The following is a 10,000-nucleotide window of genomic DNA, read 5'->3' as shown; positions in this document are numbered from 1 at the left end:
GTGGAAAGACCAAGGAAGAGTTAAACGCCTCATAATTTAGTTGCATTGATTCAGTGAGTCTCATCAGAACCGACGCTGTGCCTGACCATGGGAATGGAATCTGACCTCAAGTCAACCACCCAAAAGATTTCCAATATGAGAGGTGGTAAACAAAAGGTGAAAGGCAACGAGGTCATGCACGCTGAGAAAGAACCAACATCTCAACTCTGCCAACTTTGATTTCTCCTGAAACATTCTGTACGTCGCAGCCTATGTTAAAAGCAGATATGTATGTATTTGCATATACTGTGAGTATTTATTCCAACCCTCATTGCCTGGTGTGAACGGAGCTGGGATACAACGTTGTCCAAGACACTGCCATTGACGCAGGGCCAGCACTTCCCGTATGCTTCATAGGATTTCCCGTTTCCAAGGTAGTCGGTGTGTGTGTGTGTGTGTGTGTCTGTGTGAGTGTTTTTGTGTGTGAGTTTGTGTGTGTGTGTAATTGTAACCTTAAACCAACTAAACAATGCATAGGCCTATAGTATTATCTTTCTTGTTCAGTGCAGCATATAGTAAAATTCAGTAATGTGTGCATAATTCGATTCCCCAGCTTCAGGCAGAGCGGGCCGTAAGCAATAAGTGGTCCTGCTGTTCTGCTGAGGGCAGCAGAGAGAGTCCTCTTTCAGGTCCTCAATCTGTCTGCAACTGTTAAGCTGGACCTCGGTCCAGTCCGTGTTGTCTTTGTCTTCCTCCTGCCGGCGATGTTTTACAGCCAGAGCAAACTTTACCTTGGGCGACGCGTTTATTCTGCGTGGGGACCGGGTTGCCTGAGGTAACCACGGCGGGGTAATCTGTCCGTCTCTGTGGCCCTCTGTGTGTCTCAGGGCACTTTGCTGTGTGTCTCCTCTGGTTTAATAACTCTACTGTCACTCCGACATTTGCATCCTTTTGTTCGGCAAAATCTCCCATGGAGAAAACGACCTTCACTAGGTCCCCCCGCACCCCTCCTCCCTGTCTCCCCTTCTCCTCCTTCTCTTTCTTTCTCTCCCTCTCTCTCTCTCTCTCGCTCTCTCTCTCTCTTTCTCTCTCTCTCTCTCCCCCCTCTGCTTTCTTTCTCTCTCCCTCTCTCTTGCAATGTTCCCCCCACTCTATCGTCTTCTATGTCTATCAGTCCTTCTTTTCTCTCCCCCTCTCACGTCCTACCCCCTCTGTTCCCCACAATGATTTTCATTATTCCCCTTCCCTGTCTCTCCCTTTCTCCCCTTTCTCTTGTACCAACTGAGCAAACAGTACACAGAATAGCCCTCAGAAGACTGCTCACTCCCATAATGTACTTATCTCACAGTGTGGTTAGCTCGGCCATTGTTTTGCCAAGCCCAGGGCTACAAAAGTGTTCACACTATGTTGTTATGAAGAGGGCGAGCATGAGCTTTAGCCCGGGGCTTGCTGGGCCGTGTCCACAGCAGGTTGAGCACAGACTTTCCCAGGACTCCAAAATCAATTAAAACACATTAACCATGTTTGCAGTAAGCGATAGAACTGTTAGAGTGCTTCCAGCCTGGGGCTTTGCCTCTGGCTTGCACTTAGCCCGGGACCTGCAGGAGCGTGTGTGATCATTAGGGTAACTTTACCCTGACTGAGCAGTGGGAAAGCCCCATTCTATACTGGCTGTCTCCGGCCAGTATCGGCCCTGTACTGTACTGGTCTCTACCAGACTTTACTGGTCTCTACCATACTGTACTAGGCTCCTATACTGTACTGCTCTTTACTATACTATACTGTTCTCCTATACTGTACTGGTCTCCGATACTATAATGTTCTTTACCAGACTGTACTGGTCTCCTATACTGTACTGGTTTCTACTATACTGTACTTGTCTCGGGAGTCACAGCTTTATGACTCCTGCTAATAAGTATATGAACCCACAGTGTTGTATTCTCTGGATAATACTGTCATTTCCAAATGGCCTATTATTTTTCTACAGCCAGCCTGACCTGTGATTGGTGTGTTTTGCAGGTAAGCATCATGCGAGGGGACGATGGCTTTGGGTTCACCATCTGCTCCGACAGTCCCGTACGAGTTCAGTCTGTGGAGCCAGGTGAGGGCGAGGCAGTCCTGCTACCCACAGGCCGAGCAATCACACGCTCGCTGCATTGCTCTGTATGCACTTTTATTAATATATATGCTTGTGGGTGTGTTTGTGTACGTACGTGTGCGTGTGTGGGCTTGCATGTTTGAGGGTGTGTGTGTGTGTGTGTGTGTGTGTGTGTGTGTGTGTGTGTGTGTGTGTGTGTGTGTGTGTGTGTGTGTGTGTGTGTGCAGGTGGCCCGGGTCACCAGGCAGGCCTCCAGCAGGGTGATTGTGTTCTGCAGATGAACGGTGTTCCCGTGGAGAGCTGGCAGTGTGTGGACCTGGCCCACGCCATCAGGTACTTCACCCTCTGCTCTGGCTGAGGCCATCACTGTGTGGCCAACAGTATGTGTCTCTTAATCTCTCTCCCCCCCTTGTAGGAGCTCTACTCAGATAGTCCTGGTGGTCTGGAGGGGTCAACCCGACCTGAAGCCACCCTGTGCAGTCTCACCCGCCTCTGTAACTATACATTCATTACCCCAATTTATTGTTCTCCTAATAGTGGTCTCTCCTCTCTCCTTGTTGTTCTGCTCCTAGTGGTCTCTCCTCTCTCATTGTTGTTCTGCTCCTAGTGGTCTCTCCTCTCTCCTTTTTCTCCTCCTAGTGGTCTCTCCTCTTTCCTTGTTGTTCTCCTCCTGATGGTCTCTCCTCTGTAGTGGTCTCTCCTCTCCTAGTGGTCTCTCCTCTCCTAGTGGTATCTCCTCTCTCCTTGTTCTGCTCATAATGGTCTCTCCTCTCTCCTTGTTGTTCTTTTCCTAGTGGTCTATCCTCTCTCCTTGTTCTGCTCCTAGTGGTCTCTCCTCTCCTAGTGGTCTCTCCTATCCTAGTGGTTGCTCCTCTCTCCTTGTTCTGCTCCTAGTGGTCTCTCCTCTCTCCTTGTTGTTCTGTTCCTAGTGGTCTCTCCTCTCCTAGTGGTCTCTCCTCTTTCCTTGTTGTTCTCCTCCTGGTAGTCTGATCTTCTGCTTGCTCCTCTCCTACTAGACGACAGTGAAGAAGCTCCTTCCTCATCCTCCTAATAGCAAACATGGCCGCCGCAGAGGTCAAGGGTCAGGCGTGAAGTCCCGTCTGGGGTCGCTGTGGCGAGAGGAGGAACCAGGTTACCCCCCCGCCACCACTACTACCACACTCAAGGGCACACGGGTCACGTCATCAAACGGAGACAACTATATTATCCTCTCGCCCGTCAATCCAGGAAGCCAGGTGGGTGGGATTGGGTGTTGTCTGATGTTGTGCCATTCAGCCAGTTAATGTTGGTAGAAAAACGCTGTGGTTCATCCACATTATCAGGGCCACAGCATCAGGGCAAGGTTCTGTCTGTGAATAGAAATGCAATCTATTGAGCAAATTCAAGTTAATAATGAAGTTAATCCCTATCTCTTTGTCTCTCTGTCTCTGTGTATCTCTCTCACTCTCTCTCTCTCTCTCTCTCTCTCTCTCTCTCTCTCTCTCTCTCTCTCTCTCTCTCTCTCTCTCTCTCTCTCTCTCTCTCTCTCCCTGTCCCTCATTCTCTCTTTCTCTCCCTGTCCCTTGCTCTCTCGCTCTCTCTTTCAGATGCTTCAGACTGTATACCAGGATGAAAATGGCACCATCGGTAAGATACCAAAACACACTGTTGTTACAAAGGGATGAATTGTAGCCTTAAATCCTTGTATCCTTGTATCCTTGTATCCTGCAATGATCTCTCACGGTAGAAATTGTCGGAGTACACAAATCGAGCCACAGTAGCAGGTTGAGGCTTGAACATAACATAACATAACATAAGTATTGAATCGTAAAAAGGGTTCACCGACCATCTCCATTGAATGAATCCAATGATGATGAAAACCGCTGTGCATCATTGCAGTCCAACTTGGCCGCTATAATTTCAGACAACCCTACGAAATGGTGACTCTGTAAATAGTGTGCTGTATATGGCACAAGGGGACAAACTGGAACGCGGCTCGTGTCTCTGCCCTCGTCCAGGACGGCTGTACCAGACCCACCCCAATAGGGGGCTCCACCAGCAGGAGCCTCACTTCCTCCAGCAGCCCCCCATGGGGTGGAGCACAGGAGGAGGAGGAGGAGGAGGAGGAGGACACTCCTTCAAAACCACCACCTTGCCTCCTCCGTCCTCCTCCACGTCCCTCGTCCTCTCCACGACCCCCGTCCTGTCCGGTTGCTATAACAACTACCAGAACTGCACCATGGTCCAGTCCCACGCGCCGTGCTCCGGCTACGGAGCCTATGGCACGCTGGCACCCAAAACCCTCATCTTCCCCGTCTTCGTCCAGGTGAGAACCGTGAGAGCGCGCACGAACCAGGATCTAGTTTTTATTTCAGTGTTGCGTCGGTGTTGTGTTACTGTTTGGGTTCGGTTTGTGTGAACACGCCTGTCGTCGATGTTGTCATGGTAGCCTCTGGACCTGTGCAGTGCGGACAGAACGCTGCTGATGGCGGAGGAGATGGTCCTGCACCAAGGACCGCTGCAGCCCACCAAGGTAACCACGGTAACCCCCGCCCAGACCACAGGGAACAGCAACGGACCCTAAGGGTTAAGGAGCATTTGGGTTGCAGCAACGCTGTTGTTACTTGAGCCTCTCTGCCTCCCCCTGCAGGTGACTGTGCTGATCTATACAGACCTGATCTTACTGACCAGAGAGGACGAGGCCGGGCGCTGTAACGTCCTCCAAAGTCCTCTGTATCTTCATAACATCCGCCTGCACTATGGTACTTAGACAAACTCACACACACACGCAAACACACACTACACAGTCAGGCACAACACACACACACATTTGACATGGATTTCTGGCTATGTTGGCATCAATTTGTAATATGTCTCGATACACTTTCTGTGTGTGTGTGTGCGTGTGTGTGTGTGCTGGGTTTCCAGTGAACTCTGAGCCCCTGCGTCTCTATCTGGCTCAGTGTGTGTGTGAGCACTGGGAGTGTGATATCAGCCTGGAGGCTTTCAGCCATGACCAGAAGACCAGAGTCAGCCTCTGTCTCCATGACAACATCACCCAACAGCTGGCTGTCCCCGTGGAGACCCCACACAGCAACCAGGTAGACCTCCCTGTCTCCTTCTCTCTCTCCCTCTCCTTCTGTAAATGCCTCGATGTTTTAAACTAAACAGGGGCAGAGGCAACATGGCAGACTTCTGTCCATAAATCAAAGTTTCGATTTGGGCGTCAATCGCTGTGAAACTTTTCCCACGTGCCTGTTACCTACAATTGTCAACATTACAACGTGAATGATTGCATGTTATCTCACTGCGACTTGCGCTTATATACAAACCAGGCCAGTGTTCGCAATGGTCTGGCAGCCTTTGAAAACATTGCAATTTCCATAGAACTGTTTATGTATATTTTGGCCAAAATAACAACATAAGGTAGATACTACATCACTTGTTCGCTCTGTCTAAACTACATGTAGTTGCTCAACCTGAAGACTTTGCTGCCATCTTCAGGTTGGAAATGGAATTGCAGCCTTGATTTCGATATTGGTCCATATATGGTCGACCAAGACCAGACTAGCTTGTTTAAACCTATCTTAGAAAAAAAACCTAAAGTTGTCTATTTGATAGTTTGTAAGGTTACTTGTTAAATGATTAAATCTCATCTCCTTACCTCCTCTTATTTCCTTCTCTCCTCCTCCCCTCCCTCTCCTTTCCCTCTCCTCCTCTGCTCCTCCCCTCCTCTGCAGAGGGACCTGAGCCTCCTGTCCCTGGGACAGCTCGACCTCACCTCCCGACCCTCCTCCCCTTACGCCACCTTTTCGGACCTCCCTCTGCGCACCTCCTCCCCTCCTCCCCCTCCTCATCCTCACCCTCCTCCTCCCCACTTCCTCCCCTTCTCTCCGGAGCGGTGCGGCCCCTCCCCCTGGATCCTGGCCTCCCCCATGGAGTCCCCCTCCAAACGGAGCAGCTACCCCCCGCTGTGGAGGGAGCGGGAGGGGAGGGGGGGCGGCGGAGGGGAGGCGGAGGGAGACAGGGTGACGGAGCGGCTCTGCGGGAGGACCTGGAAGGGGAGGGAGACGAGGAGGGAGAGGGAGCAGGAGAGGGAGGAGCGGCAGGCCGGGGAGGGCCAGAGCGTCTCGGAGGCCTCCGAGAGCATCTGGGGGGGCGACTCTGCGCCTCTCTCGTGCTGCTCCTCGCCTCTCCCCCCCATCTCTCCCCCGCCCCCCTACGACATGGTACGCTCCGCGAGAAAGACCCAGCGGGCGGGCCACAGTACTGAGGACGAAGAGGAGGAGGAGGAGGAGGAGGAGGAAGAGGAGGATCTGGTTCAGGAGTGTACCTCCCCTTTTAGGCTAGGAGGTGAGGCAAACGTGCACTGTGTATGTATACCTGTCTGCTTTTCAGTGTTGCTTAGTTATACCGATGGAAAAAGTCAAGTCATGCATTTGCTTTTGCTTGTATTTGTTTGCCTGGTTTGACTCATTTAAGCCTATTGGCCATCAGCCAATAAATGATCTGGGACCCTATTACTATCGATGTGAAACTCATCGTTAGACAAAGTCTAAAACGTTTTATAAATGAATTAAGAATCCTGGTTTTGTAGCATTGAATTAATCCTCTTTATCTCTCTATTCCCTAGCCCCACGTTCCCTACAACGCTCTCTGTCTGAAGGATCCCTTCTCCAGGAACCTCGATCCCCCTACTTCCTGTCTGACAGCACCATCCACAGGCTCACACGACCTTCGACCTCTGAACCCGACCGGGGCCGCCCTCCCTCCCCGCACGCCCTCAGGAGAGAGCTGACCCGAGAGGGGGGGTCCCTCCAACAGATGTTCCACTTCCTCAACGGGGTGAAGGTGGGTGCTGTCCATTGGTTGGGACATCACATGACCCCACCTGTCGCCCGCCTGGCTCCTTATCGTCTCTCTGTTTTTCCACCTGTCTCTGCGTTTCCAGGACAGAGAGTCTAAATACGGCCACCAAAAGAGGAAGAAGAGCTTGTAAGTGGATGCACAAATACAAATGCATGTCCACGTAGATCTGTCATGTTCCCACTCATGCTCAAGGTCCTCGTTAACATGAAACGATGTGAACATCGTTTGTGTTTTATTTCAGAGCTGAAGACATCAGAAGCCGCATGGCGTTTCTACGACGACAAAACAACTTTAATGCCAACAGTCTGGAGAGAGCATTCAGAAACACCCGGTAAACACACGCAAACAGTTGTACCCTTAGAGAGACACAACTCAAAATGTCAGTGAACAGACTGATGGGATTCCCTTTCAGATGAATTTATTGTTTGGTTTTGTTTCGGCATGAGAGTTCCAGGAAAGACGGGGGAGGGCGGTTGTGTTACGATCTACGGCAACTTTCTGATCCTTTTTTAAGTACCGTCGTTGTGTTTGAGCATTATAAGGAGCGATGAATAGCGCCACACATTGTGGCGTTAACTAAAACACAAAAGTGTCCAGGAAGCTTAACTTTCTCTCGGATGCCGCAGTCAACCCTATGCCCGGACAGAGCTCTACACGTCCACATGTTGGTAGAGCTACACATCTTGGTCGTGACATAAAAGAGCATTGAAAAAGCCCCTTTGACTTCATGAACAGAACGCCACCTGCGTTCACAGCAGAGTGGAACGTCCCAAAATGTTTGGCTGAGACTGGCGACCGTTACCTCTCAATTACGGTCTTATTTCAGAAACACTGACCGCATAGACAGCATAGATTACAATGATCATATAAAACATCTGACAACGTTTGGCGTTCACTTGCTCTTTAAACATGAATAGACTAATTTCTAACTCTCTGTTATTTATTTTCTTCAGACCCCCCCTGGAAGAGGTGTGGAGGTGGGCGGACAGCTTTGAGGCTCTGCTGTCCAACAAATGTAGGTACAGAATGCACACATTCCTGTACACACATGAACAGTTCATATGTCATGTGTCATGTGTTAAAACTCTTTCCTGGTTGATCAGACGGCATGGCAGTGTTTCGACACTTCCTGAGGTCAGAGTTCAGCGAGGAAAACCTGGACTTCTGGTTGGCTGTGGATAAATACAAGAAGACGCGTACGCTGAACAAGATGGCCACCAGAGCCCACAGCATCTTCAACGAGTTCATCTCGACAAGTGCTTCTCGACAGGTACTCCTGTCTGTCCATATGTTCCTCTGTCCACGTGAATTTCCAGCTCTCTGTTCGTCTTTGGTCTGACCATCGCCCCTTTCACCCACAGGTCAATGTGGATTCATCCGTCAGGGAGGTGACCAATCAGAACCTGCGTCAGGCTCCTGGCCCCGCCTCCTTCCAGCTGGCACAGGAACAGATATACAGCTTGATGGAGAGTGACAGTTATCCACGATTTCTCAAGTCCCTCCTCTACTCTCAGCTGGCCAACCAGAGGCCAGCACATGCACAAACGGACTGCCAGAATGAGAGAGGATCTACCAAGTCCTTCAACGGGATAGGTCCCACGTCTCTGGCCAGCCAATCAGAGCAAAAGACACTGATATGAGCGCAGTGGTCATGAACTACTTGCCTAAAACCTAAAACAAGCTTCTGCCCACATGTGGATGCTATGTGCACACTTGGCTCCTCTACCAGCTGCAGCTACATTAACATATATCATCAAAGAAGCATGTTTAGGCCTTTAGATGTAGACAGACGGACAGACCTGTTTCTGATCCAGACGGTTAGCTCGGCTTGAAGAGTCCTGCTAGAGGAGTAAATCCTGGTTTTAACACGATGAAAAGCTTTTTAGCAGGTCTTGGGATCTGTTTAGCCCAACAGGTAATTTATAGGTTGATTAATGCTGCTAGCCAGATGATTGATAGTAGCGAATCGCCATTGGCCCGTGACAGTTGTTTTACCAAATCAATGCCGGATGTTATCCAAAAATCACAGCGTCTTCCACGTTGCCATGGTTACAGAGCCATGGCAACATACATACAATAATTCTTGTTCATGAAGGACATTGTATTTATTCTATAAATAGTATACTATAGTAGTGAATCTATTATATAGGTAGTTCTATAAGGACACATTTGTAATACTTATATTATTATTATAACAATGCTACACTGACTGGAGATCAGCCTTATAGATGCTTTAACCCTGACCAGTGTAAAGAGTTCTGAAAGTATTTTGTATTCCTTGTAGCCCGCTTTACAAATTTATCAAAATGTATCCCAGCATGCAATGTGTTGTAGCGATGGCCCTGCAAAGCTATTGTTTCTGATTGTAGTTCAATGGTGTCAGACTTCAGTACGGCTGTTCCCGAGTGGAAATAAAACGACCCATTAACACCTCATTATGGCTTCTCTTCGTCAGTTTGGTGCTGTTTGGTATCAAACTGAAAGAATGTACCTTCTTAATCCCACTTAGGAAATGTTTCATACCAGAAGTGAAGAATTAATATCTAAGCCTTATTTCAAATGTAAATAAGAATATGCTGAAATCTAAATGAATGTTTTTAATCCACATTATGAGTTGTAGAAACGTTAACACAGAATGATAACTGACCAGATATAGTTTGTCCAAGGTTGGGTATTTGTTCTACAATAGATAACCATAGATAATCAATACAAGCCACAATATTTTTGGTATAATTACAAGAAGTAATGGTGTTAATAAACTAATAATATAAATACGTTATTGATAAATAATGGCAATATACAATTTACTTTAAAATTACAGCCCAGAGGCAGGTTTGGATTTATTAAAGGAGCCCACAGCAACAAAAAAACACAAACGTTTCAAGAATTATTTCGAAACATCGTTTCATGTTCCTGTTATTGATTCAGAGGACAGAATGACACCCAGTGGAAATAAAACGTTCATTGAACAGAAAAATGAGTCCAAAAAGTCTTCACAATCAACCCAGTAGACATATATTAATGACTTTAATATTACAGAGCAGAGGCAAGAGAAACAGAACATTAGGGTGTGTG

At 48.5% G+C, this 10,000-nt stretch overlaps 2 protein-coding genes across 2 annotated transcripts in view; one reads left to right on the top strand and one right to left on the bottom strand.

Moving 5' to 3' along the window:
• LOC307089224 (regulator of G-protein signaling 3-like) overlaps nt 1-9,236 on the top strand; it is a 10,133-nt gene extending 897 nt beyond the window's left edge. Inside the window, exons 2-18 of the mRNA XM_079755396.1 lie at nt 1,999-2,080; nt 2,305-2,410; nt 2,493-2,571; nt 3,094-3,312; nt 3,664-3,703; nt 4,075-4,382; nt 4,506-4,589; nt 4,707-4,818; nt 4,985-5,157; nt 5,797-6,029; nt 6,144-6,409; nt 6,690-6,907; nt 7,008-7,051; nt 7,167-7,256; nt 7,879-7,940; nt 8,029-8,195; nt 8,287-9,236. Coding sequence (XP_079611522.1) covers nt 1,999-2,080; nt 2,305-2,410; nt 2,493-2,571; nt 3,094-3,312; nt 3,664-3,703; nt 4,075-4,382; nt 4,506-4,589; nt 4,707-4,818; nt 4,985-5,157; nt 5,797-6,029; nt 6,144-6,409; nt 6,690-6,907; nt 7,008-7,051; nt 7,167-7,256; nt 7,879-7,940; nt 8,029-8,195; nt 8,287-8,565 — 2,562 coding nt within the window. The 3' untranslated portion in view covers nt 8,566-9,236. The remainder of the gene's footprint in view (nt 1-1,998; nt 2,081-2,304; nt 2,411-2,492; nt 2,572-3,093; nt 3,313-3,663; nt 3,704-4,074; nt 4,383-4,505; nt 4,590-4,706; nt 4,819-4,984; nt 5,158-5,796; nt 6,030-6,143; nt 6,410-6,689; nt 6,908-7,007; nt 7,052-7,166; nt 7,257-7,878; nt 7,941-8,028; nt 8,196-8,286) is intronic.
• Nucleotides 9,237-9,861: 625 nt separating this feature from the next.
• The window catches only part of cmlc1 (cardiac myosin light chain-1), a 987-nt gene continuing 848 nt past the window's right edge, over nt 9,862-10,000 (bottom strand). The window contains exon 1 of the mRNA XM_079732850.1: nt 9,862-10,000. This exon is cut by the window's right edge and continues 848 nt beyond it. The gene's annotated coding sequence lies outside the window, so the exon portion shown is untranslated.

This window comes from Pollachius pollachius (assembly GCF_949987615.1).
Source record: "Pollachius pollachius genome assembly, chromosome: 1".
NCBI lineage: Eukaryota > Metazoa > Chordata > Actinopteri > Gadiformes > Gadidae > Pollachius > Pollachius pollachius.
The sequence above is the reverse complement of the archived record's forward strand: the minus strand, read 5'-3'. Positions and strand labels throughout refer to the sequence as shown.